General features: G+C 50.8%; 2 protein-coding genes across 4 annotated transcripts; one reads left to right on the forward strand and one right to left on the reverse strand.

The window, feature by feature from the left end:
• The first annotated feature begins 386 nt into the window (after positions 1 to 386).
• IL24 (interleukin 24) lies at positions 387 to 4,716 on the forward strand. The gene is made up of 5 exons (XM_015099143.4): positions 387 to 586; positions 1,679 to 1,741; positions 2,582 to 2,740; positions 3,316 to 3,387; positions 4,261 to 4,716. The coding sequence occupies exons 1-5, from the start codon at positions 416 to 418 to the stop codon at positions 4,342 to 4,344; spliced, it is 549 nt and encodes a 182-aa protein (XP_014954629.3). The 5' UTR covers positions 387 to 415; the 3' UTR covers positions 4,345 to 4,716.
• FCMR (Fc mu receptor) lies at positions 4,526 to 25,217 on the reverse strand. 3 transcript variants are annotated; one of them, XM_027976242.2, is made up of 8 exons: positions 25,086 to 25,217; positions 17,836 to 18,171; positions 16,949 to 17,080; positions 15,754 to 15,976; positions 11,431 to 11,567; positions 10,947 to 11,105; positions 10,079 to 10,137; positions 4,526 to 6,339 (listed from the first exon to the last, which is right to left on the reverse strand). In XM_027976242.2, the coding sequence occupies exons 1-8, from the start codon at positions 25,120 to 25,122 to the stop codon at positions 6,163 to 6,165; spliced, it is 1,260 nt and encodes a 419-aa protein (XP_027832043.2). In that variant the 5' UTR covers positions 25,123 to 25,217; the 3' UTR covers positions 4,526 to 6,162. The 3 variants fall into 3 exon arrangements, with proteins under 3 accessions (XP_027832043.2, XP_042112951.1, XP_060251999.1); XM_042257017.1 differs by lacking the exon at positions 16,949 to 17,080; XM_060396016.1 differs by lacking the exons at positions 16,949 to 17,080; positions 17,836 to 18,171.
• Between the last annotated feature and the right edge of the window lie 2,324 nt (positions 25,218 to 27,541).

Consider the following 27,541-nt stretch of genomic DNA (forward strand, 5'->3'; position numbering starts at 1 on the left):
CTTACCTCAGCAGGATGCTCCCTCACAGGGGTGCTCCCTTCCCCCAGCAGGATGCTCCGTCACAGGGGTGCCCCCTTCCCCCAGCAGGATGCTCCGTCACAGGGGTGCCCCCTTCCCCCAGCAGGATGCTCCGTCACAGGAGTGCCCCCTTCCCCCAGCAGGATGCTCCGTCACAGGGGTGCTCCCTTCCCCCAGCAGGATGCTCCATCACAGGGGTGCCCCCTTCTCCCAGCAGGATGCTCCGTCACAGTCACAGGGGTGCTCCCTTCCCCCAGCAGGATGCTCCGTCACAGGGGTGCTCCCTTCCCCAGCAGGGTGCTCTGTCACAGGGGTGCTCCCCTTCCCCCAGCAGGATGCTCCCTCAGAGGGGTGCTCCCTTCCCCCAGCAGGATCCTCCTGGACCTTCTTGCTACAGATGGGCTCTTCCATGTACGTGGCTGCTCTTCCCTGCCTGAGTCTGATGCTGCTTCTCTGGAGCCCGGGGCTGTGGGTCTGGGGCCAAGAGTTCCAGTTTGGGCCCTGCCAGGTAGATGGCATAGTTCTCCAGAAACTGTGGCAGGCCTTCTGGGCCATGAAGGACATCGTGGTGAGTGAAGTGTTGTTCTGGACCCAGCCGTGGAGGGAGGTGATTCTGGGCAGAGGAAAATATTTGACGATTATGGAGCCCTTTGCAGCTTGCTAATCTTGTTCCTACCTAGGAGCTTAGTGAAGTCAGAGATATCGTGGGTCCACATTTCCTTCTGCACTTGAGAAAACTGAGGCTCAGAAAGATGTGGCCAGTCCATAGGAAAAGAAACACAGCCCACGAGGAATAAAGAAGGAAGCCTGATTCATTTGAGCTTCATCTCTGTCCCAGGGTTACATAAGCCTTCACCCATGGGAAGTCATGGGGAATCCTTTGAGACCCACCAGAGTTTTCACCTGCTGCTTTGCTAGCTCCTCCTAGTTTGTTCCCACCTGCTGAGGCCTTGATTCAAGATTGAAAGAATGTTTAATTCTGAGTTGGGAAAGAACGGTTAATGCATCCTGTGACACGTACTCCTTAAAGGACAATCCAGATGCAAGCAGAATGAAGGAGCTTGACAAGGCCGTCTGGGGAGAGAGGAGAGTGCTGGACTGGGACAGGACACCTCTGTGTGATCTTGACCTTGAAAGCAATCCATACAGCAGCCTCCCCCGACTCCTACCCTATCAGTTTTCTTATTTGCACAATGAGGAGGTAGGACAAAGGAGCTTTAAAGCTCCTTCTCTCAAGGATTCTTTGGCTGGAAACCCAAGAAGTGGTGGGCTGCAGGGGAAGCCTCGAGGTACAGCCTCCCCGACTCTCCGTGGAAGATGGAGGTAACATTTTGCTCCTAGCGGTTCTTAAACAAAATGGGCATATTTCTTCATGCTTCAAGTGACCAAAGGAATCAAACAAGTCCTTCATCAAAGCTCTTAAGAACATCTAGGATTCCATCTGCCCCTGGGAGGCCAGGATTCGTGATTTTCTGGAGCTGGAGCCTTGTACCTCCCCCCCAGGGACCAGCTCAGCATGGCCCTCCCTGGGTCCCCCTGTGGCCTCTGAGGTTGCACAGATTAGATAGACTGAAGGGTCTGGGCAAGCAGCATGTATTTGCAAGGTTGGCTTCTATGCTGACCTCCAACCTGGAGACATCTGTCCTTTCTGTTCCCCAAGCAAGCTCAGGATAACATCACGAGTGTCCGGCTGCTGCGGAAAGAGGTTCTGCAGAACGTCTCGGTAATCAGAGGCGGGGGAAGGGTGCTGTCTCCTCTGGGTGGCTGGTCTCCTGCGGGTGAGGCTGTGGGGTGCTCCAGGGGAGACTTATAGAAGACTTCACTTCTGTCCTGGGCTGAGCCTGCACAGGTCAGGGCTGAGTGGTGAGCCAGAGGAGGAACATCCAGGGTATGCGAATATAGGCCCTGAGGAGAGGGCAGGGATTGAGGCTTGTAAACATCTGTTTCCATTTAGCCAGTCTCCATCAATCTGGATTTCTCTTCTGCTCTCATTGGCCCAGAGCCTTCTGCTTGGGCCTCTTCCATGCCCCCACTTTCTTCTCACCCGTCTAGGAAGTGAGCACAAACCACCAAGCTCTGACTCCTGAGGGATGCCGAGCTCCCCTCTGTGGCGCCTCGGGGGCCCAGGGTGCAATTCCTACATTCACAGACACTAGTTGTCTCTCTCTTCATTTCTCCTTCTAAACCTTTTCCCTGGCAAAGCTCAGCTAACCAAGAGGTGGTGCTTTTCAAGGCCCATCACTGCCCAGAGCTATTAGAGAGGCCATGGGCTGGAGAAGAAAGAAATCTAACCACATGGGAGGCGGAAGTCTTGGGCGCCAGGCCTGGGCCTGCCACTGACTGGCTGTGGGACCCCGGATGAGCCCTTCCTTTCTAGGCCTCTGGGTCCTCTGGTCAAACAAAGATGTCCGAAGGCCCTTTAAAATCCAGCGCTTCAGAGCCCCATCTCCTGGAGGAGCCCTGCCTCCACTGTGCTTATCCTGCCTTGTGCGCCACGTGTGTGGTTCATTGGGGTCAGAGTGGGCAGAGGCCTGGGCTTGGCAGTGACCCTGCCACCCACCAGGAGACTGAGAGCTGCCACCTCCTCCACGCCCTGCTGAGGTTCTACGTGAACACCGTCTTCAAAAACTACCATGACAAGGCTGTTGAATTCGGGATCCTGAAGTCATTCTCTACTCTGGCCAACAACTTCTTTGTCATCGTGTCAAAACTGCAAGCCAGTGTGAGTAGAACAAAGCTGGGACGGAGGTCCACAGGAGATGCTGTGTTTTCAGAAGACTCCTCTTCCCTTATCTGGCCCTGGCTTTCATTCCGTGATGCGGAGCGGCAGGTGTCATGGAACAAGGCACAGGCTCTGGACACGGGCAGTGCTGGGTTAAGGCCAGGTCTGTGTCTAACAGACTGGGTGTCCATTTGCAAAGTGGTCAATCTCTCTCTCTCTTTTTTTTTTCAAATAATCAATCATATTTATTTGAAATGCCTTTGAGAGAGAAATTGGGAGACCAAAACAAAACAAAACCAAAACAAAACCCCAAAAGTGGTCAATCGCTTTGGGCTTTGGTTTTCTTATCTACAAAGTGCTGATAATCACCCCTACCTGGCAAGACTACTGTGAGTATGAAAGGAGGCAGTCTCTGCTGCACAGTGGGAGGTCAGCATTGGCTGCCTTGGGGATGGGAGATTTGGAGCTGCCCTCTTAGGCCTTAGGAGTCCCTCTGGCATTACGAGGAAAGAGTGGGAGAAGGCACCTCTGCTCCTACCTGACACTTGGCACAATTTTCTTTTTCTGTTATCCAGCAGGAAAAGATGTTTTCTACCCGTGAGAGTGCACGCAGGCGATTTTTGCTGTTCTACCGAGCATTTAAACAGGTAATCAAGGCCGGGAACTGAGAGTTGCCCGTCTGAACTATCGCACGAGGGTGCCTGATGGAGAATTCAATGTAGGGGACTCCATCCAGCTTGCCCTTAAGCCACGTGACTTAGCAGGAGCACAGCCATACTAGAGCTGCATTAGTTACCATATACTTTAACACTGCAAAGGACATGGCCAATTTTTCTGCCAGTTTTCAAGTTAAAAAGCTATTCTATTTCCCTACAAGATGATTTCACTGCCAAGGACATTCCAAAATGAGAGCTTTATGGGGATCTGAGGTGGGCAATTGGTGAGTCAAAAGTGAGGGAGAAAGAAGGGAGAATCCCCAACCCAACACACATCTGCAGTATTTTCCAAGATGGTCAAAGGGTCGAGTTTGTGAAAAAGAATTATGGGAATTATGTTGTCTCTTCCTAAATTAAGAAAACAAAGAAAATTTCAGTTTCATCCCCAGCTCCCTCCCCAAGACAATCCAATTTTGATCATTTTTTGAGGAACAGATATACCAGTTTATAAACAACTGGTGAAGAGCAATAACATACTAGGAAAGGGACCACCCAGGTCTCAGTTTCCTCATCTGCACAGCGGTCTCAGGTGGATGGAATCCACCCTGCACAGGGATTCTGATGCTTATTGTCAGGGACTCACGATGCTTTTCCCTTGCCCCTTATCTGCAGCCACTCACCAACCCATCTGTCCTTGCCTCCCAAGCAGACACCACACATAGAGAAGTGATGGGTGGGGACTTTGTCAGAGGCCATCCTAAAGGGGTCACAGCCCACGATTACAGTCATACCCGGTTCAGGGGTCAGAAGGAAACCTGTTCCTGTGGCTAACGTGGCAGGGCTTCAACTTTCCTTTCCCTTTAGTTGGACAGAGAAGCAGCTGTGACCAAAGCCTTTGGAGAAATGGACATTCTCTTGAGATGGATGGAGAAATTCAACCAGCTCTGACGGCCTAGACCAGGATACCCTCCTTTTTCTCTGCATCATTTCAGACGAGGGTCCCTTCCCGTGATGTCCTCTGGGCACTTCACACCCTTGACCATGGGTCCTGTTCTTGGCCCAAGCTTACGAGTTCATTCTTTAAGTGATCGCAACAACAGTCATGGAAGGTTCCCTTGGATGCTGTGAGTAATCTACAAAGCAGATGCCTGTATTTATTACAACTCTATTTAATTCCCATCAGTGTTTTAACTGATGCCATATTTATTTGTCAGACTGAAACCTCTACGAGAGCACCAAGGACGGTGCCCCTGTTTCTCTGTTTTCCCCCACAATCCTCGCGACTCTGTGGGGTTAGTGGATGGGAATGTTCAGGAAATGCTTAATAAATTGGATTTTTTAAAACCTGTCTTTGAATTGCTGAGGAACAATGAGGGATGCTGGGATATGGGGTTGAGTCTAAGGGCATGGAAATCACATGGTCACGACATCTGCAGGAACAGAGCACTGGGTGAGGTGAGAGCGCTGGTTGGACATGTAAATGAGGAAAGACAGAGCAGAGACGGTGCCGGTGCCCAGCACAAAGCAGATGCCCCCTTAGCGCTGCCTCTCGGTCCGCCCTTCCCGCCTGCTGCCGCCAGCCCCACCCCTCCGGTGCGCTTTCGGATCCCGCTCATCTCCCTTTGTCGCCCGCCTGGGGGGCCGGAGTCAAGCTGACATTGCGGCTGCTGTCCTCATGCCTGGACACAGTCCCACCTGTGAGGGCACTCCCTGCTCATAAGGCAGGCACCTCGGTAGCCTCTGCTTTCTAGCACTGGGCCAGTGCGCTGTGAGGCTGAGTTGTGTGTCTGGGAAAGGCCTTCTTCTTAAAAGCAAGACTGGGCATTCTCTCGTCTCCAGCTCTTGCTGAACTTTGTCGTTGATTTCAATCCAAAGATACAATGCCTGCCTAACTCTGCCCTCCTTCAGAACACTTAGGAGGTCGAATACATGTAGGATGTGGGCTATCTCTTCTTCCATGATGTCAGTGCTCTTGCAGATCAATGGGCCCTCCAGGAATCCCAGATCACTGTCCTTTCCCACCTGGCCATAAGCCACTCGGACTGGAACAGAGTGTATTTCTGAAAGCAGACAGTTGTAATGGCTTTGGATAGGTCAAATAGACCACAGCTAAGATAGTACTAGGCTATAGAAGAAGGATAAATAGATAACAAAAACTAGTCTATTTCTCAAAGAGAGAAAATGCTGGAGTCGGGGTACTTACGTGGATCAAGGGAGGAAGACCTAAAGAGGTTATCCACGTGTGTCACTAACAAGGATGGTTCTGAAAATTTACAACCCTTCATCACATCCAAATAAACTGCCATCACCATAGGACTCCAGACAAACAGAAGATAACTAGTAAGTGCTAGCCCTAAGACTGGGGCAAAGAGGTTGCCAGGGGTATTTCATACCAAGGTCCCTTCCTAGCTCAGGGCTGAAGCGTGTCTTCACAGGGCAGTCCAGGTACCTTCTGCTGGTGGGGAACTCAAGCTTTCAAAGCAACAGCTATGCCTCCACTCCAGCCCAAGGCCATGTGGTCTAGAGCCAGGGGAGTAAGGACCCTGTGATCAAAAAGACTCTGCAAGACCATAGCCTGTCACATGGTTTGGAGAGGAGGCAGGTGGCAACAGGGCAAATGCTCTGCATTCCCAGAGGCCACGTGAAAACCACCGGGGGCTGATCAGTGCTCGGGGCAAACAGGCAGGGACGAGACTTGAGGTGGGGAGGTAACGAGGCTTCTGAAACAGATGGAGTGGGTGTTGGTAACCAGCAGACAGACAAGACTCATTGACACCAAGGTCTGGGCCCAGGGGCACAGCTGGAGAGGTGAGTCAGGCAGGCAACATTGACGTAGTCATTGGAATCAGTGTCCTCCACCTGGGCAGCAGTTGGGTGGCAGAAGCTTACATATTCACAGTCGATCTTCAGAGATGGGACAGGGAGCCAGGGAATTTCAGGTACCTAGAAACAACCAAAGAAGCATCCCTGGGTTTGGGTAGGGTGACTATAGTATCCACAGTGGGCAATGGTGGGGTGGGGGTTGCTGTCCTCCAGAAGGCAAAACGCAGAGGTGGTTGAGCTCCATCAGGTGGCTCAGCCCTGGGGATTTTCAGGGTGGTGCCTCATGCTCTACATAACTAGAAAACACTTTGATCTAATACGGCAGGAAGTGTTTTAAATGGGGCTCAGACAAAAATCATGTGACTAAGCATGGGTCTGGAGGAGAACCATCCACCAGAGGAGTTTCCCCTCTGGATTAGATGATGTGATTTGTGGGATAAATATGCATCTTCTCAGGGAATTATTCAGAAGGAGGATGAATCATCCTCTGCACCTCCATAGGCCTTTCATTTCCTGGAGAGGCTGTGACGTGATGGGACAGTACATTCCAGGAAGGAGTGGGCGGTTGAAGGGGAGGAAGGTAGCAGGCTGTGTAGAACTCCACTTCCCCGGAAAGAAACTTCAGGATCATCTGCCTTTGGGATGGATCAGTTCTCGGAGGGCAGGGCTATGCCATGACCCCAGCATGGCATAACTATTGTGACATCCACCCAGGAAGGCTGCAGCAGGGAGAGTCACATATTTTTGACACAACTACTGAGAACTAGAAATTCAGCCCCCTGAACAGAGCAGGCACTGAGTAAGCGCTCACTGAAAGGACCTGTTCCTTTCTGTACTTTACCAGAGAGGAATTGGGCAGCAGCTTGCTTCAAAAATGTATCTCCCACTGCCTGTTACGGTTCATCATTTGAGACTGATCTGGCTTAACCATTTTAAAAAAGTCGCTCCCTGTGAAGGCTTAAAATACTCAAGTCATTTATCATAGGCACTTTGTTGTGAATTTGTTTCATCAAGATTTTTTTTATCCCTGATAGCAGGAGTACGACTTTCAAGCAGGGAGGAAGGGTAAAATTTAAGCAAGGTACAGGCACCTAGATAGCATATTCAAAAGCAGAGACATTACTTTGCCAACAAAGGTCCGTCTAGTCAAGGCTATGGTTTTTCCAGTGGTCATATATGGATGTGAAAGTTGGACTGTGAAGAAAGCTGAGCGCTGAAGAATTGATGCTTTTGAACTGTGGTGTTGGAGAAGACTCTTGAGAGTCCCTTGGACTGCAAGGAGATCCAACCAGTCCATTCTGAAGATCAGCCCTGGGATTTCTTTTGGAAGGACTGATGCTAAAGCTGAAACTTCAGTACTTTGGCCACCTCATGCGAAGAGTTGACTCATTGGAAAAGACTCTGATGCTGGGAGGGATTGGGGGCAGGAGGAGAAGGGGGCGACAGAGGATGAGATGGCTGGATGGCATCACTGACTCAATGGATGTGAGTTTGAGTGAACTCCGGGAGTTGGTGATGGACAGGGAGGCCTGGTGTGCTGTGATTCATGGGGTCGCAAGAGTCAGGCACGACTGAGCGACTGAACTGAACTGAACTGAACTGACAGGCCCACATGTGCGGTCACAGAACAGTTTCAGAGAAAAGGGCTCAAATGGATATGAGTTTGAGCAAACTCCGGGAGATAGTGAAGGACAGGGAAGACTGACATGCTGCAGTCCATAGGGTCACAAAGAGTCAGATATGACTTAGTGACTGAACAACAAAGGGTAGAGTGGATGGGCACTGCTGGGCCTACCTACGCTACTGAGAACTCCTCCAGCAGGGCTCAGCAAGGGCAAGCTCCAGAAGCTGGGCCTGATGGGGACAGAGCTGTTGCCTGTTCCCAGGCATCACTCTCCCCCTTTTAAGCAAGACGCACAGGGATAGTTTTCAGCGTCCCTTGAACACAGGTGTGACCATGTGATTAAACTGTGCCCAGTGTGAAACTTCAGGCTCCTGGTCTTAAAAAAGCAACATTCTCTTTCTCCCTCTCATGTGCTGGGATGCATACATGGTGCTAGTGATTGAGCATCAACACGGATGAGGCAAGACTCCAGGGGATGGTGGAGCAAGAGTCAGAAGGCCTCTGAGGCCCCGGATGACCCCATGGCTCAGGCCACCTCCTCCTGGCTCCCTGTCTTCACTTTTGAGGAAAACAGGCTTCCATCTTGTGAGCCCTGGGGTTTAGCGTTTGCTGCAGCAGCTTAGCCTACACCCTAATTAAATCAGGGACATTTGCCACACTTAGTTTTCCTGGTTCTGGAAGCAATAATATTTCTGCTACTGTGGATGCTTTAGAGAATAAAATGTTCTCTTCTTAATTGGGGAAGACAATGAAGGATGAATAGTTTAACATTTTTTCATACACCCGCCAGTGGCCATCAATAGAAAGACGAGAGAGAGAGAGAGAGAGAGAGAGAGAGAGAGAGAGAGAGAGAGGGAGAGAGAAAATGACTTCCCTACTCCACATCTAGATTTCAAGAGGAGTCTTTCTCACTCAAAGTGTTGAATCTTATCTGTACAGTCTATGGAATTCTCTAGGCCAGAATACTGGAGTGGGTAGCCTTTCCCTTCTCCAGGGGATCTTCCCAGCCGAGGGACTGAACCCAGGTCTTCCACATTGAAGGCAGATTTTTTACCAGCTGAGCCACCAGGGAAGTCCATCTGTGTCTCTGCTGCAGCTGCTAAGTCACTTCAGTCATGTCCGACTCTATGCGACCCCATAGACGGCAGCCCACCAGGCTCCCCCGTCCCTGGGCTTCTCTAGGCAAGAACACTGGAGTGGGTTGCCATTTCCTTCTCCAATGCGTGAAAGTGAAAAGCGAAAGTGAAGTCGCTCAGTCATGTCCAACCCTCAGCGACCCCATGGACTGCAGCCTACCAGGCTCCTCCGTCCATGGGATTTTCCAGGCAAGAGTACTGGAGTGAGGTGCCATTGTCTTCTCCCTGCTGCTGCTGCTAAGTCGCTTCAGTCGTGTCCGACTCTGTGTGACCCCATAGACGGCAGCCCACCAGGCTCCCCCGTCCCTGGGATTCTCCAGGCAGGAGTACTGGAGTTGGGTGCCATTTCCTTCTCCCTCAGTTCAGTTCAGTTCAGTCGCTCAGTCGTGTCCGACTTTTTGCGACCCCATGAATCGCAGCACGCCAGGCCTCCCTGTCCATCACCAACTCCCTGCTGCTGCTGCTGCTAAGTCGCTTCAGTCGTGTCCGACTCTGTGCGACCCCAGAGACGGCAACCCACCAGGATCCCCCGTCCCTGGGATTCCCCAGGCAAGAATACTGGAGCGGGCTGCCATTTCCTTCTCCAATGCATGAAAGTGAAAAGTGAAAGTGAGGTCACTCAGTCGTGTCACCGACTCCCTAGGCCAGGCTTAACTGCCTCCAGTAAACAACCTCCTCTCATCTTAGAGGGCTTACTAGAAAGTACTTCCTCAGATGAAACGGGTAACTTCTACCCTCTTAAGACCTACTGGAAACTGAATCTCTTACACAAGAAAGCCCTTCTCGTATTTGTACAGTCGACATCTAGCATCCTCTACTTAAGCTCTCATTTATCCCGTGAGAAATGCTTGGCCAGAAGCCAGGTAACTAAGTCTACCACAATTGTTGGGTAGCCGTCTACGGGCACCGTCCGAGGAGGAAATGGATACTCACTTCCCAAGGCAGGGACCCGCAGAGGCTGGGAAAGCCCGCGCCCTCCCACGAAGCCGAAGCTCCGCCTAGGGCGCGCGGGGCCACGCCCAGGTCTGGGGCCGCCCTTTCGAGCCGCAGCTGCCAATCAGAGGCGGGGCGGGGCTTACCCGCGGCGGGCGGGGCTTACCTGCGGCGGGGCGGAGGCTGCGGGAGCTCCGGGGCCTGGGGGCGGTGCCGACCCTCCACCTGACGGAGACGGGGAGGGCGGCATGAGGGCGGGGCCCAGGGCCCAGCCCCGCCCCCCAGCTCTGCGGGAAGCCCCCGGGCGGTGGGCCCTGCCGGGCCGTCCGCCGCAGTCCTGGAGGTGCGGGTCTCCCGGCTCGCGCTCTGCGCCGCGCGGTTTCTGCGGCTCCAGCTCGCGCGCCGGCCCCGGCCCGGCCCCCTCCTCCCCCACCCCACCCCGCTCCAACTGCCCGCCACCCCACCCCGCTCCCACCCCCCCCCCGCTGCCACCCCCACCCCACCCCGCTGCCACCCCCACCCCACCCCGCTGCCACCCCCCACCCCACCCCGCTGCCACCCCCACCCCACCCCGCTGCCACCCCCACCCCACCCCGCTGCCGCGCATAATGAAGTTTATGCTCCATTCGCAAAATCTAGCGCTTCTATCAATGACTAGGAAACCAAGAAGGTCTTTTTGACATAAAACATAAAGCAAAGGACAAATTCACTCAAATAAGCAATTCACTGCCTTTCTTTGAACCTCCATTTCTTTATCTAGAAAATGAAGCCGCAGTTTCTTGGGCTCCAGCTCGCGCGCCAGCCCCGCCCCCGCCCCCGCCTCCGCCTCGTCCCCCAGGACCCCCACCCCTCCAGTCCCGCCCCCCACCCCGCCTCGTCCCCCACAGCCCTCCCGACTCCTCCAGCTCCACCCCCCCCAACCCCCCTCGCCCGCCCCCCCCAGACCCGCCTCGCGCCCGCACAAGCCCACCTTCTCCCCCCACGCCTGCCCGCACGCCCAGCCCTGCCCTCCTCCCTCCTGCCCGCAGGCTCACCAGCCGCGTCCACGCCGCGGGGCCGCCGCGGGCAGGCGCTGTAGATATTGCTCGGCGTGCGTGGCCGCCGGGACACGCGCGGCCGCTGGGACCGGGCCCGCTGGGAGGCGTCCACCGTGGGCATCCTCACGGCCAGTCGGCGGACCCGCCTGGAGAGAGCTTATCAACCAAGCCGCAGGGACAGAAAAAGGAAGGAGGGTGTCAGAGGCCCGCACTCGCCCAGTCTTACAGAAGACTGAAGACGGCCCCCTCCCCGCTGTTTGGGAGCGTCGGACCTGAGGGTGCTCCGCTCGCTCGGAAGTGGCTCGGATCCCTCCACTTCAAGTTCGGGCCGCGCTCCTCACCGTCCCCGTGTCCAGACAGCCGAACCCCATCCCAAGTTCCCCCAAACTCAGTCTGCTCATCCAAAGGTCCTGAGTGTCCCTGGGGGATCAGAGGGAGTTGGGTGCTCTGGGCGCGCTGTCACTGGGCCCGACCCACTCACCTTTCCGTCTTCGAACGATCCTTTTCGCCAGCAGCCCCAGAAGCGCCAACAGTATGAGACCCAGGATGGTGGGGATCAGGACGAAGACACCTTGGTCTTCCATCCCAGACGCAGCACCCGGGTCCTGGTTGGAGCCTCTGAGCAGGGGAGGAGCGGGAAGAGGAAGGAGAGGTCAGGAACGGAGGGGGACTTAAGGCAGCACCCCAAGGGCCAGCTTTTGAAGGCGGTTCACAGGTTTGTCCCTTGGATAACAGAATTCTCACCCCCCCCCCCCCTCCCCCAACCCCACCCCTGTCACAAAAGGGCCTGTCTATGGAGTCAGGAAACCTGGATTAAATTTCAAGTTTAGCTTTTTCCTGGCTGTGTGATCTTGAATCAGTTTCCTAACTTCTCTGAGCCTCATTTCCCATTAAATGGTTACAGTAAAACCTGTTTCACGGAACAGTTTAAAGATGAAATAAAAGAGGGGCTATAAAGACCTTAATGTAGCTGACCCAAGCAGCAATCAACAAAGGTCAGTTCCACTTTCAGCTCTCTCCACCTCAGTTTCTTCACAAGATGATTGCAGATTTTAGATGAGTTAGTTTCTGATAACTATGGAAGAGAAGATGGTGCTCCCTTTGCCTAGAAGGTCTTCCCTCCATTTTCTCTACATGTTGAAATCTTACTTTCCTTATCCATTACATAAGTCCTCATTTTCTTCGCCAGTCGTGGTGAACTAGAATCAACTTTTTCTCTGTCAGCACTTCCTCAGTTCACACCAGTTACAACACTTTTCACAGTCAAGACTAGTATTAGTAAAATAACACCTAGATATCACACATTTTTAAACTTTTCTACATCTTCAGGACATAGCACAATGCCTGGCATGTAGTGGGGATTTAAAAACATGTTGGTTGAGTTAATTGAATTCTTCTCCACTAGTAGGCTGTTATGGTTTAATAGACTAGGAATCAGAAGTCCTGGTTCTGTTTGTAACCACTTTGCTCTCGTGGGCTCAATTTCCTAATTGTAAGACCCAAATGGTGTCAGAAATGCCTTTCTTTGCTCACGTTTGCCTTTGCTTGTGTGTGTGCCTAACTGCTCAGTTGAGTCTGACTCTTTGCAGCCCTGCGGACTGTAGCCTACCAGGCACCTCTGTCCATGGGATTTTCCAGGCAAGAATACTGGAGCAGGTTCCCGTTTTCTCCTCCAGGGGATCTTCCTGACTCAGGAATAGAACCTACATCTCCTGTCTCCTACATTGGCTGGCCAGTTCTTTACCACTGAACCACCTGGGAAGCCCCTTCTATTTGCTTTGGCAAAAAATAATTCGCAGGTATTACTGGTTTCCTTTGGAATCTGTTCTAATGCTGCCTCCTAGTGGTCAATAGAGGCACTTTCCTGGGCTGCACCCCATCCATTAGTTGAGAGCAGGCCAACAGAAATGTAGTCAGAGCCGGATACGTAACTTAAAATTTCCTAGTAGCCACGTTGAAAAAGTAAAAGGAAACATGCAAAAGTAATTTTTAAATTATTGATGGTTTAGTAGCTAATTTTATATTCATTTAGTTCTTCCCTGTCAAAACAGAAGCAGTTTCTCAGAGCCATCTATGATAGCATGATTCTATGCTAGTTTAAAACTCAATCCAATTGTTGGGTTGTGGACAATTACCCGTGCCTATTACTTCTGGGTTACCTTGGTGGATTTCTGTTCTTTAGGGCTCTTATTGGATACCCCTTAGGAAATTTGTTTTAGATGAGTGTTCGGTCCTGTTCTGTCTATTCATAATAATTCTACATGGGATCCTCTCACCTGGCCAATTAAAAATACCTGCTCTGAGGCTGGCCATAGATTTAAGTTTTCTCTTAGGGTCATTTAAACTCAATCGGAGTGATGAGCTAAGTCTCAATAAAAAAATAACTTCTCATCTATTAAAAGAAAAACTCCTACAATTATGGGGAGGATCTACATGGCTAACACCAGGCTAACTTACATGCAGAGTACATCATGAGAAACGCTGGACTGGAAGAAGCACAAGCTGGAATCAAGATTGCCGGGAGAAATATCAAGAACCTCAGATATGCAGATGACACCACCCTTATGGCAGAAAGTGAAGAGGAGCTAAAAGCCTCTTGATGAAAGTGAAAGAGGAGAGTGAAAAAGTTGGCTTAAAGCTCAACATTCAGAAAGCGAAGATCATGGCATCCAGTCCCATCACTTCATGGGAAATAGATGGGGAAACAGTGGAAACAGTGTCAGACTTTATTTTGGGGGGCCTCCAAAATCACTGCAGATGGTGACTGCAGCCATGAAATTAAGAGACGCCTACGCCTTGGAAGAAAAGTTATGACCAACCTAGATAGCATATTCAAAAGCAGAGACATTACTATGCCGACTAAAGTCCGTCTAGTCAAGGCTATGGTTTTCCTAAGTGGTCATGTATGGATGTGAGAGTCGGACTGTGAAGAAGGCTGAGTGCCGAAGAATTGATGCTTTAGAACTGTGGTGTTGGAGAAGGCTCTTGAGAGTCCCTTGGACTGCAAGGAGATCCAACCAGTCCATTCTGAAGGAGATCAACCCTGGGATTTCTTTGGAAGGAATGATGCTAAAGCTGAAACTCCAGTCCTTTGGCCACCTCATGCGAAGAGTTGTCTCATTGGAAAAGACTCTGATGCTGGGAGGGATTGGGGGCAGGAGGAGAAGGGGACGACCGAGGATGAGATGGCTGGATGGCATCACGGACTCGATGGACGTGAGTTTAAGTGAACTCCGGGAGTTGGTGATGGACAGGGAGGCCTGGCGTGCTGCGATTCATGGGGTCGCAAAGAGTCGGACATGACTGAGTGACTGAACTGAACTGACTGATGGTCATTTAAGTTTAAAGTCTCCTCTATGTTGGGAATGGTTAAATCATACCAAAAATGATCAACCTGGTAATTATGAGACAAGGCTGGGTGCTTTATGAACTATGCCTGTTATAACCTTTAGAGAAAGTGATTGGTATGGAACTCAGTAGATTTGTGGCACTAATTTATGGCCTTGACATCTACAGGGATGATACGAAGGTGTAGCCTGGGATTCCCATGAGTTTAAGGTCATACATGTTAACAAATTACAAGTAACCCCAACCAGTCTACCATTGGTATGATCCCAATGGGTCAAAGATCTGTATTCTATTAGTATGACCATTTAGCGTGTGTGTGTGTGTGTGTGTGTGTGTGTGTGTGTGTGTGTGTGTGCCTTCAATGGGGTTGGAGGATGTAATTGACCATATCTAAGTCTTGACAACTTTCATAAGCTTTAAATGATAGTAACCGGGCTACTAGCCTGTTGAATTCTGAGATCTCTATGATGAGAAAGGCAGTGCCACACAACTGCAAGACCCTTGACACCTTACAGCATCTCAGGGAGATATCTGTGCTCTAATTCAAACTGAATGCTGTATTTTTGAACCTGATAAATCCTTTAATGTAACACATTTGAACCACATGAAAAATCAGATTTCTGCTCTCAGTGACCCATTCCGTAGTCTTGACAATCTTAAAAAAAAAAAAGAAACTGGTGTGGGAGGCTCATGGATAAAATATTTACTTTTAATTCGACTATGTTATTAACTATACCATTTGTATTTTGCTTGTTTCACAAGATTATTATTTGTTGTATTACCAAGTATATGACTGAGCCTTCAACGGAAATGGTGACTAGACTTGAAGCAGTGGATCAAATGTATAGTTTGATATATGATCAATGATTGTAATAATATAACTCTGGAAGGCAATGGCACCTCACTCCAGTACTCTTGCCTGGAAAATCCCATGGACGGAGGAGCCTGGTGGGCTGCGGTCCATGGGGTCGCTAAGAGTCGGACAGGACTGAGCAACTTCACTTTCACTTTTCACTTTCATGCATTGGAGAAGGAAATGGCAACCCACTCCAGTATTCTTGCCTGGAGAATTCCAGGGATGGGGAAGCCTGGTGGGCTTCCGTCTATGGGGTTACACAGAGTCGGACACGACTGAAGTGACTTAGCAGCAGCAGCAGCGTCAAAACAGATTTGCATAAATGTTGAATGACTGAAAGATCTTTGTCTCGTCTCTACAAGATCTCCTCCTGGAGCATTCATGTATGTACTTGTTAATAGGACTGATGAGTTAATGTTATAGCTATAACATTAGTATAGCTATAATAAATATATCTATGCTATATTTCACAGTGACTTCTAGAGACAAAGCCAAGAAGTGTCTCTGTTGGTAGACATTTTAGGGAGATTTCGGTGGATCTCCTAACTCTAGTCTCCTTTGACCAGCTTTAGCCCATCCTGGATGGTGGAGGCATCTTACCTCTGTCTGTGAAGCCTGGTTTGCTGGTTATAGCTGGCCGTCTGGAGCCTGAGAAGCCCCTCCTGAGCTGAGGTTTTTGAGGTTGTGATGGATTGCAGAAAGATGGTGGGCTCAGCAGTTGCTACCGAAGATGCCCTGGAAACTCGGGGGCGGTGGGTGACTGAGGGGTTGGGGGAAGCCTGGTGTGCTTGAGGAGACTCGGTCCTTTGAGCTGGTGTGGTTACTGCAGGACAGAGCAGGACAAAGTGACCTTCCATATCCACACTCTAGTCTCCTGTAGCCTTGGGTCAACCATTTCTTTCCTGAATACATTTCTTCCTTTTAGGTAGACTGCCTGTGTTCTTGCAATCCACATTGCCTGAAATGCCTTCTGAACAGGCCGTCTACACCTAGTCCCTTCTGTCTATATTTGCTTCAAACTCCATTTCCTACAGGAAGTCTTCCCTGACTTCCCAGGCAGAAGAGCTTTCCCTCCTCTTAACCATGGAGAAAACCTCGACTGTAGTTCAGTTCCCGCCCTGACTTGTATTATATCTATGTGTTTGTTTATTCTCCCCCATTCCACACCTGTAAGTCACAACCTTGGGTATATAATGAGCTCAGTGACATTATCCCCCTCTCAAGAGCCAGCAGAGTCCTCTAGTGTAACAATATTCAATTAATATGTCTGCCTCTCAGGGAACATGCGAGGATATGATGGAAACATTGTATGTCAAAATGCATTCAAGACAGAAAAGTGATAGAAGTGTTAAAGTATCATTAGTATAATTATTATTAATCTTATTGTCTCAAAATAGAGCTGTTAAATTACTGTATGCCATCAAATGGAAGATAGCCACATGGGGAGCAGAAGGCAAGAGGACTTCTGGCTGGGAACTGTCTGCCCAGTCTTGGTTTCCTAGTCATTCATAGAAGGGCTAGATTTTGTGAATGGAGCATAAACTTCATTGTGCGCGGCCCCACCTGGTGGTGATGTGTAAGTACTGCAACTAGTGCCAAGTGGCTGAGGGATGGGCTTGAAAGTCTTGGAATGCAGATCTCAAGGAGGTTCCCTCTTCCAAGACAGGGAAATACACACGTGAGACTCAGCTCTGCTCTCCCAACCACTGCATGAACTGAACACATATCCCCTCATCCGCTTTCACAACAACATAGAATTTCCCCCACTTCCCAGCCCTAGCTTCGGGGAACTGACCTTTGGACATGAATTCTAAAGAACTGGCATGTGGAGGCATCTGGAACCAAGGAGGCATGTGCATTTGTAGAAATCTATTAAACCATGCGGGAGGCTCAGGCATCGGCTCCTCTTCCCAGGATGGCTCGTAAACTACCAAAGGCAAGAGAAGTCCATTGGTGGTTCTCCAGCAACAGCCTGAGGCCCGGGGAGGGACTGCTGGTGTGAGTCGAGGCTGACTCAGCCAGGGTAGATGGCAATAAAGGGATGAGGACATGGTGCCCACGAGAGAAGCAGAAAAGTAACTGGGCTGGGGTCTTCCCTGAGGAAAAAATCCTCTTTCTCCCTAACGCAGTGGGCATTCTCTGCAAGATCAGAGTCCATTGGGAATGAGTACTGTGTATGTCTGAGGAAGTCAGTGGAGAAAGAAGGGAGAAAGGAGGGGATCTGGAGCAATAAGGAAAGGATCGTATAAAGCAACAAATTTGGCCATCAACTGTGGCTTGAAAAATGATTGTCTTTCCTTTATATTTATCCCTGATATTTCTGACGGGGCAGTTATGGGGCTGCTTATCTCCTTTTGCTTCCAGTTTCCTCCAGTCTCAGAGCCTCTCCTCAATTTCAAGCCCACCCCCCACTTGGCTTGTGACCCGGGAAAGGTGGGCACGGTACCACCCGGGGGCGCACCGATCCTGTCCTTTCTCATGGCTTGGATAGAAAATTTGGTGGATCATGAAGTTCAATGACTCTATGAGGTTACAGCGCCATGGATCCCAGTTTCCACTGGACTAGCTGGTATGGCAGCAGTGTTAGGGTGTGGGGGCCGCTGCGGCCCCATGCTTGTCCCCGCCTTCCCAAGGGGCAACGGTTCCTGGGGGTCCTGAGCCTCCATCGAGTGGGGCACCTACCGCTGTGAACAGTCAGGGTAATCTGCTGGGTCTTGCCTCGGTCTGTGTTCAGGCCCACCCCACAGGCATAGACCCCACTGTCATTCTTGGTCAGCGCTGTCATCTCCACCAGGAACAGATTCCTGTCCGGATACTGCTCCAGCGTGACTCGGTGCTTGAATTCCTCCCTGACAAATTTGCTGCTGGACACCACGGTGGTGCATCTTCCAGACTTGTCAATGGTCCGGCACAGATATATCCTCACATACGTTTCAGGAAGTGGGCACTCAATGGTAATGGATCCTCCCAGCATTCCCTCCATCTTTACTTCTGGAAGGACCTTTGGGGCTCCGACTACTGCAGGGAGACAGAGTTAGTGAGAGGAAGCCCCATCACCAGCCATGTCCCCAACACAGCCCTGTTTCCAACCTGGGCCCCAGTGCAGCCTCATACTCATCCCTGCATCCAGCTCCATCCCCATGAGCAGCCCTGTACCTCCCTCATGTCTAGCCCTAGCTGCACCCACAGCCTCTTTCCATCCTCAACCCTGTTAAGCTCCTTGGTCCAGCTCCATGTCCGTCCCAAGGCTCAGTCTCTAGCTAGCCCAAGCCTTCATGTAGCCCTCCGCCTTATCATCACACCTGAACCTCTATGGACCCAGACACCAACCTCCTGAGAATCTAGTCAAAATGTCCACCCCACTCCAGGGGGGGATGCCACGGTGAACCGCCCCCCACAACCAGCATGTGGCCCCTTAGTGATTTCAGTGTGCTGCCGGGAGGCGTGGTGAAATTTACGGCAACAGGTTTTCCTGTCTAGTTTTGTTTCACTTGGATCCATCCCACCAAAATAACTCTTTCACCTCCAGTTTTTTTTTTTTAATTCAATCATTAACAGGTATCTATTGAATCACGTTCATGTGACAAGCTAGCTGCCATTCCTCCCTCATAGAATGAGTCACTTATTTAGTGATACAAATCAATGGCCACTACAGCAAAGTGTAATAAATCCCATGGTGTGGATACACAGGGCTCCTTGGAAGCAGCAAGTGGAGTGCCTGATCCAGGCTGCCACGGAGGGGAATTTGAGAAAGGCTTTCTGGGAGAAGGGCTATGTAAGCTGTGGCCTCAAGGATTGGCTATGGAGGGCTAAGAGAATGATGGTCATCCTCACCGAAGGAGGGAATACAGAGGGAAACAGGAGTGTGTTTGAGTGTGTGCACATCTTGTTTGTGCCTTGGGGCTGGTGTGGAGCAGGGAGGAGTGAAAGGTGTAGCTCCTGAGTCGCTGGCATCAATAAGCTTATGCAAGGTGGAGAGAAGGCGGGGCTAAGCTGGAGAAGAGGGTATGATTTTCAACTAAGTGGGTCCAACAAGGGTCCGTATATTTCTGGGAAGATGATGCAGAGGATGAAGTGTGTGTGTTGGGGTGAGGCCGGGGGGACTGGGGTGGAGGAGAAACCTTTCTGACAGTGAGAATTGGCCCCATAAAGCCTAAGAGAGGAGAGAGGACACAGCATGTTCATGAGGAGGGGAAGGGTGTTCACAAGCTTCCCAAAATTCATCTGCAGAGCACACATTTAGAATCGCTCCGAGGAGTCAGGGGAAGAAGTGGGGCTGCAGGCTTTTAGATGCACTGAGGAGGACATTCTGGGGGGAGGGAAGGATGGGGATATCCGGAGAGAGGAGGAAACAACCGTGAGAGCATGGGACAGGGTGGAGGAGGCTAGAGAAGGGCTAGCAGGGGAGTGTTCGCAGGAGTTCGTTAGTATCTGGATGTGCAGCTGGTTAGCACAGCAGGGAGAAGCAGAGGGCACTGCCAGACACGTGTGAGCGGATGTGAAAGCCCTCATGCGAATCACCCACCTCTGCTTTAGACACCATGGAAACTGAGATGAGGGAGGCAGCCCCGTGACTGGAACATGCCAACAGAAGGGCGACCTGTTCAAAAGGCAAAGACCCAACCAAGGGGCTGGCGGAATGCCCCGTAGGTCCAGAGGGACCACACACACCTGTTTGCAAAGCCTGGCACCTGAGAGTGAGCATGCAAATGTTTTCAGATCAGCTCAGCCAGAAAAGAGCATGCGAGCTGCTTTCTCAGGGGTGAGGCGCTGTACAATGGGCAGAGGCAAGATAGAGCAGAGAGGGGTCATGACGCATGCAGACACCTCCAGTGGCCTCTCTCTATTCAGTGGGGTACTGCTGGTCACCCTCTGGCTTGCGCAGATCCTATGTTACAGACTGTACATTTGTACTGCCCAAAACTCGTGTGTTGAAGCTCCTGTGTTATAGAGTGGGGCCTTTGGAGGTAGGTAGGGTTAGATGAGGTTATGAGGCTGCAGCCCTCAAAATGAGATCAGTGTCTGTATTCTCTCTATTTACACAGGAGACCACATGAACACAGATGGAGATAGTAGCCTTCTGCAAACCAGGAAGAGGGCCCTTGCAGAAACCAACACCCTGATCTAGGGCTTCTAGTTTCCTGAACTGTGAGAAATAAGTATCTATTATGGAAGCCACGCGATCTATGACACTTTGTAACAGCCACCAGCACTGACTGGGACATCCTTAGTGTGCAAACTTTGGATGGATGAAGCACAAGGAAAGCTGCTGGGTACGCTGAACTCTGGTCCCAGGGAAGCATTAATGGGCAAGGTGAAAATGACCAGATTCTACTCTCCTTGGAGTTCATAATAGCTTCTAACCACAAGCAAACTTCCAAAATAGAAAAAAAAAAAGATAGATACAACCTCCAGGTTTAGAACTTAGGCACAGTGTATATAAGACTCCTGTGGGGGAACTTGCTAGGATGCAGATGACCTGGTCCTGCCCTTCAGCAAGGTGATTGTATCTGCTTTGAACAGGTGAGTATATCTGCTGATGAATCTGCACTTTTAGGTAAGCAACCCAGGTGCCCTTGAAGTTTTGCAATTTTGAGCCTTATGATTACATTTCCAAATGATTCCAGGGAAGAAAGGGGGGAGTAGAAGTAGATACAAAGGAATCATCCTGTTTAATACTGATGTTTTAGAGAAGCTGTGATGTGTCATTCATCTCTGAATTGGTGATTTGATTTTCAGTGGTGATGGTAGGGGAGAGGGATTTATGTGGCATAAAAAGTCACCCTCAACATGTAATTGGATATAAATATACGTTTGAAATGGGCTTCCCAGGTAGCTCAGCTGGCAAAGAATCCAACTGCAATGCAGGAGACGCTGGTTCAATTCCTGGGTTGGGAAGATCCCCTGGAGAAGCGATAGGCTACCCACTCCAGTATTCTTGGGCTTCCCTGGAGGCTCAGCTGGTAATGAATCCACCTGCAATGGGGAAGACCTGAGTTCCATCCCTGGTTTGGGAAAATCCCCTGGAGGAGGGCATGGCAACCCACTCAACCCACTCCAGTATTCTTGCCTGGAGAATCCCCATGGACAGAGGAGCCTGGCAGGCTACAGTCCATGGGGTAGCAAAGAGTCAGACATGTCTGAGCGATTAAGTACAGCACAGCATATGTTTGGAACATGGAAAAAAATCTTGTTTTTTAATACAAAATAAGGTTTAGGCCCCAAAGCCTTGGCTGTGGCTGTGCTCTGGGAATAGCCTGGATTCTGCAGGGTGGTGATTTTCTAGGCAGGAGAAGTGATGAGGACCCTATCGACTCCAGTCACAGCAGGATCTCTGGAAGAAGGAAGCTGACCTGAGAGCTTTATGTTTATCAGATGGAGCAGGGCTCTTAAAAAAATAAAAAAGATGAGAAACATCCCAAGTGGCTTCCCACTTCTGCACACTCTGACCTGTGTGTGTCCAGGCCTGCTGTCTGCCTTGGTCCTGTCACTGTGAATGGAGTATCTGTCTTCTCTCAAAAGCCAGTCCTTTGCCCTGGATCCTGAGTCCATCCCATCACCTCCTACAGAGCCTCTCTCCTGCAATCACCCCCTTTCTCTGCCTGCCTCGGTGGTTCCTCTCTTCCAGCATTAACACGGCTCACACACATGCCCTGATGATGCCCGCATTGGAAGACCCCTTGTCGACATCCCCCTCCCCGCCAGCTGCAACCACCCATCTCCCATTCTCCTTCTCAAAACCACTGGATCCAATCCCACGTCTCCTAATTCCTTTTCCACCTACGTCTGTCAGAATTTTGTCTCCAATATTCCATTGATACTGCTCCAATCAAGGTCACCAAAACTTTCCTTGTTGCCACATCGGTCACTTGTTTGCCTTCTGTGTTTTTTTTTTTTCTCATCCTCTTGGCAGCGTTTGGTGGGATAGAGCCTTCCTGCCTGGAAATGCTTTCTTAGCTTCCCTGACGTCACTCTCTCAATGGCTGTTCTTTGCCATCTCCTTACTTCTCCTTATCTGTTCACTTCCTTCTCCTCCTCACTTACTTCTTTGCCTCCTTCCTTATGTACGGCTCCTTCTCTACCAGTTTTGGGCCACCCCAGGGCCTGGCACTGGGCTTGTTCTCCTCTCTGTCCCCCTGGGTCTCCCTGCAAGAGCCCATGGGCTCCCATGCCTTTTAGTGCCAACTCTGTCTAGATCTCATCACTGCGTGGATCTCCAGCCTTGTCTGTACCTCTGAGCTCCAGACTTGCCTTTTGGATCCCTCCACTTGGACTTCACTCAAACGTCTAAGATATATTTCACACTTACAATGGTAAAAGGGGGAAAAAAAAACCACCCTCTTGATTCCTCCTCCAAAACCTGTTCCTGTACAAGCTCTTCCTATCTCCGAAAAAATCGTCAACATCCATCCAAGTGCTGAAGCCCCAGAGTCGTTCTCATATTAAAGAATTAAGGTAAGTTTTAGGTGTGTGTTTGTGTACTATGTCACAGCATCAAGTGTGTGCATTCTTACTATTACAGGTCAAGGTAAAAACAGCTTGAAAGCCTACATCCTATCCTACTGTGTTGCTTTACTGTGGACCTCCACCTGGGGCCCCAAGTGATGTGGCCTGTAGTTTGTGCCTCATGCGATGGGTTCTGGGACTAGGGCCACCCCTAAATTTGCAGGACCTGGGGCAGGAATACAAATAAGGCCTAAATATCATAGTCTGAATAGTTTAAAGTTAATCACCAAGCTAGTAAACTGTTGTTGTTGTTAAGTTGTTCAATCGTGTCTGACTGTTTGCAACCCCATGGACTGTTGCCCGCCAGGCTCCTCTGTCCCTGGGACTCTCCAACATCTTGACAAATTTATGCCCTCCTTGGATGTCCATTCTCACACATGCTGTGCAGGGGAAAATGGCCTCAAGTTTTCTGCCTCCAGCTTCTGGCCCCTCTCCCTTCAGTTCTCATCCCTAGCTCCTGCCAACTCCACAACAGTCCTAGAATATACTTGGTGAATGACCCAGCTTGCATGTATAAACCCCATCTCCTTCCCAAACATCCACCTGTAGCCATTTTACAGGCCAAGACATAAGTCTAGGATAGAAGACCCAGGGTAGTGTTGCAGAGTCGTCAACGGTGGATTAAGAGTCATTTGGACAGGGAATTTGAGGTCTAGCAGAGGCGGTGTGGATGTGGGCTTGGGGTAAGCATGTCCTTTTGGGTCTTGAACTCCTCACCCCATGGGGACTGGCACCAGTGGAGAAGGACAAAGCCCAGAGTAAGGGCCCTTCTGGCTAGAAGAGTCATATTGCTCTGGACAGACTGCTGCACTGCAATTCGGGTGCCCTTCACTTCCAGACATCTCCCACATCCACCCAAACCCTCTTCCCTCTCAGGCCTAAGTTTGGTTAACCATCCACTGTGCTCACCCATGTCCTACTACCTGTCACAGAGTCTATTTCATTAAAACTTCATTCCTTTGGGCTTTCAGGGACTTCCAACATTTGACTCAAACATTTGCCTTTCTTCAAAACTCCAGCCATCACAAAGAAAGCAAGTATGAATAAACAACTACTCTGACCCCCAAGAAAATTACCACCAATCAATAAAATATTGAGGTTCCAAAGGAGGGGCTCTGGAAAGTGTAGAGAAGGAGGTGGAGGTCGAGATGGGCTTGAAGGGCTGCATCGGTGGTGGAGGTGAGGGGAAGGGTGTTCCTGGCAGAAGGAACAGCAGGAGCAAGGCCGTGGTGGCAGGGAAGTCCAGCACACGTTCAGGGAAGTCCAGCACACGTGTGCTGGCTGGAGGTTAGGAAAGTCCTGCGGAGAATGATAAGCTCAGCTTGTAAAAGCGGAGGCCAAGGAAGGAGTTGGTATTTCAGGAGTTTGGTTCAGTTGGTAGTAGGAGGCATGGAAGGTCTTTGGGAAGGATGATGTTGAGCTCAGAGGCAAGAAGAAGTGAGGTGGATGTGGAGCCACAGGCTGTCAGCTTGTGGAAAATAGGGAGGTAGTTAAAAGCTGCTCCTGGGTTCCTTTTCACTCCTCTGTTCTGTCTCTAGCAGAGGCTGCCATTTCTTCCTATCCTGGTAAGTGTGAATCTAGAAACTACATGAATTGGCCATCAGTTGGGTCAAAGTCTGGTTGGGGGTTAATGGGGAGAGGTGCGTAAAAAGCTATTTTGGCATTTTGCAGCTGATATCACAGATAGTGAAGACAGAGCTGATTTAGGTGATGACCAGTGAGAAATACGAAGGCTTGGTGTCAGGCCGGTTGTATTTTTGATCTTGATGAGGTGTGCAAGTGGGGGTGCCCGAGAGATGGCTGTAAATCAAGGTATGAAACTCTGGAAATGAATTGAAAGTGTTTGTTGGCCACTCAGTCGTGTCCGACTCTTTGTGACCCCATGGACTGCAGCCCATCAGGCTTCTCTGTCCACGGGATTCTCCAGGCGAGAACACTGGAGTGAGCTGCCATTTCCTTCTCCAGGGGATCTTCCTGACCCAGGGATGGAACTTGGATCTCCCGTATTGCAGGCAGATTCTTTACCGTTTGAGCTACCTGGGGAAGCAGACCTACCAAATGGGCCAGGGAGTCTTCGATTGGAACTTTGAAAATTCAGGAGAGAAGGGAACCAAAGAAAGAAAGGAGAGGTAAGAAGAGAGAATGCTGGAGGCTTTTAACAGCCAGATTAACAGGCTGACACCTGGGAGAGGGGACACCTTCAGCCTTGAGAGTCAACACCTTAGCGGGCAAGGAGGCAAGCTGCAAAATGCCAAAATAGCTTTTTACCCACCTCTCCCCATTAACCCACCCTTATCCTGCCCCAGGTACTGGTTTACAACTAAATTCATCTAGACGCTTCTGAGCCAGAGAAACCCAGCTACTCCCCTACACGTGACCAATTCAGTCCTCGAACGGCGTCCAAGGTGTTTCTCCAGAGCACTTACCTGGAAGGAAGTAAAGCGCCCAAAGCCACAGGTCCATGGCTCCTTCCAGAGCAAGGTCCCATCCAAGGGCCTCCGAAGAGGGGGACAGAGGCCCGCTGCTCACCCAGGCGCCGCCCTGTGCCGTCTGATGCTTAAAAGAGATTTCTGGGCCCCCACGAGGAGTGGGGCTTGGAAATGAGGAAATGACAACCTATCTTGTTTGCTTACCAGTTTTAGACGGAAAAAGAAGATACCAGCAAACCGCAGAGGAAGTCAGGAACTGAGAAAACATGCTATGTTGGGTGAGAATGGGTCCCCAGGGTTCAAAGTGCCTCGAGGCAGCTTCTATTAATAAAGACTGCTAGAAACAAACAGCCCTCATATTTCTATGCCTTGGAGGGTCCTCATATGCTTTGTGGGGTTTATGTGAGCCAGAGTTATTTGCTTTATGCCTGTCTTCAGCATGAAAGAGACTTCTTGCCAATTCTCTCCCTCTGAGGACAGCTGTAGGGACAGAAGCCTGGGTCTGAAGTCAGAAGGTGCTGGTTGTAGCCCTTGAACGCATTGATAAATGCTTTGGGAGACCTGTCCCCCCGATGGCTCAGACGGTAAAGCGTCTCCCTGCAGTACAGGAGACCTGGGTTCGATCCCTGGGTTGGGAAGATCCCCTGGAGAAGGAAATGGCAACCCACTCCAGTATTCTTGCCTGGGAAATTCCATGGACTGAGGAGCTTGGTAGGCTACAGTCCATGGGGTCGCAGAGAGTCGGACATGACTGAGTGACTTCACTTCACTTTAGGAGACCTGGTGGCTCAGAAGGTAAAGCCTGCAATGTGGGAGACCTGGGTTCGATCCCTGGGTCGGGAAGATCCCCTGGAGAAGGAAATGGCAACCCACTCCAGTACTCTTGCCTGGAAAAATCCATGGATGGAGGAGCCTGGTAGGCTACAGTCCACAGGGTCACAAAGAGTCAGACACGAATGAGCAACTTCACTTTCTTACACTTTTCTTTCTTTCTTTTGGGAGACCTACTATAGAGGAATATTAAATGTGGATTTTGAGCAACTCACTGCCTTCCTTTGAGCCTCCATTTCTTTATCTAGAAAGTGAAGGTGGGGCTGGATGACCCCTGGCTTGCTCTCCTGCAGACAGGTCACGCAGCGAGCCCACCTAGTGTCAGAGCCGCCTGGCAGAGCAGTCCCTCAGGACCCGGATGCACCGAGGTTGCGCCCAGGGGTCCAGGTGCTCAGGCTGTCAGCTGCGAGGCATTCTGGGAGGAACTTCGGGCTCCAGTCAGAAGCCTGGGCTGTCAGAAGCTCCAGTCAGAAGGTCCTGGCTTGGGGCTTCCTAGCCTGGGCCCCGGTCCTGTTGTGGATGAAGTGGGGGTGGTGCCCAGCTTCCCCTCTTCCCCGGAGTCCCTGAGGCCCTGCAGAAGCCATGGCCGTGCGGGTGTCTTTAGAGCCCCTCATGCGAGACCTGGAAGGGCTCTGGTCAGAGGGTTCCTTGGCTTCATCCCTGGAGGCTGTCCGTAGCTCAGTTCCCAGGGTCCCCACCTCCAGGTGTGGCGACCTCCTGGGCCCCCAGGGGACTCAGATTGTCCCCAAGCCTTTCTGGGAGGTTCCTCCAGACCCCCCCGGCCCCCACACCTCAGGTCTGTCACAGGCTCATCAGAACACAAACAACAGCGTCCGCAGTGGAAGTGGAGTGTGAGACTCGCAACAGGTGCAAAGGAAGTGTGGGCGGCAGGGTTCTGCGCCCCCGCATCCCCGGGCAGCTGCTCGTGTGATTTCCTCCAACCACCCTTGACCAAACTGTGGAGGGCAGCCGCGAGGCTCGGGTTAGAGCGGGAGATTGTCCAGGCCGCCCTGTCAGCCTCCCTCCTTGGAGGCCTCCTCCCAACCACGTGGCTGCTGCACAGCTGGGCTCTGCCCTGTGCTGGGCTCGAGGCCTGGGACAGCTTGGAGGGAGGGAATAAGTGAATGAATGAAGTGTGTGTGGGAGACTGTGGGCGTGGCCCTGAGGCGGGTGACGCATGCGCATGAGCGGTGTGAGACGGGGATATGTGCCTGGGTGACAGCAAAGAGTGATACCGGAGTGATTACGTGTGATGCTAGTGTGTGCATGTGTGTGTGTGATGTGCGGTTGTGAATGTGTGGTGTGTAGTTGTGAGTGTGTGTTGTGTTGTATGTGGTATGTGATTATGTGTGGTGTGTGGTTGTGAATGTGTGAGTGGGTGGTATGTGGTTGTGTGGGATATGCAATTATGTGTGGTGTATGGTTGTGTGAGTGTGTGGCATGTAGTTGTGTGTGGTGGTATGTGGTATGTAGTTGTGTGTGGTATGTGATTATGTTTGGTGTATGGTTGTGAGTGTGACTGTGTAGTATATGGTTGTGTGTGGTATGTGTGTATGTATGTGTGGTTGTGAGTGTGAAAGTGAGTAGTGTGTGGTTGTAAGTTTGTCGTTGTGAATGTGTGT

Source organism: Ovis aries, chromosome 12 (assembly GCF_016772045.2).
Source record: "Ovis aries strain OAR_USU_Benz2616 breed Rambouillet chromosome 12, ARS-UI_Ramb_v3.0, whole genome shotgun sequence".
In the NCBI taxonomy this organism is placed as follows: domain Eukaryota; kingdom Metazoa; phylum Chordata; class Mammalia; order Artiodactyla; family Bovidae; genus Ovis; species Ovis aries.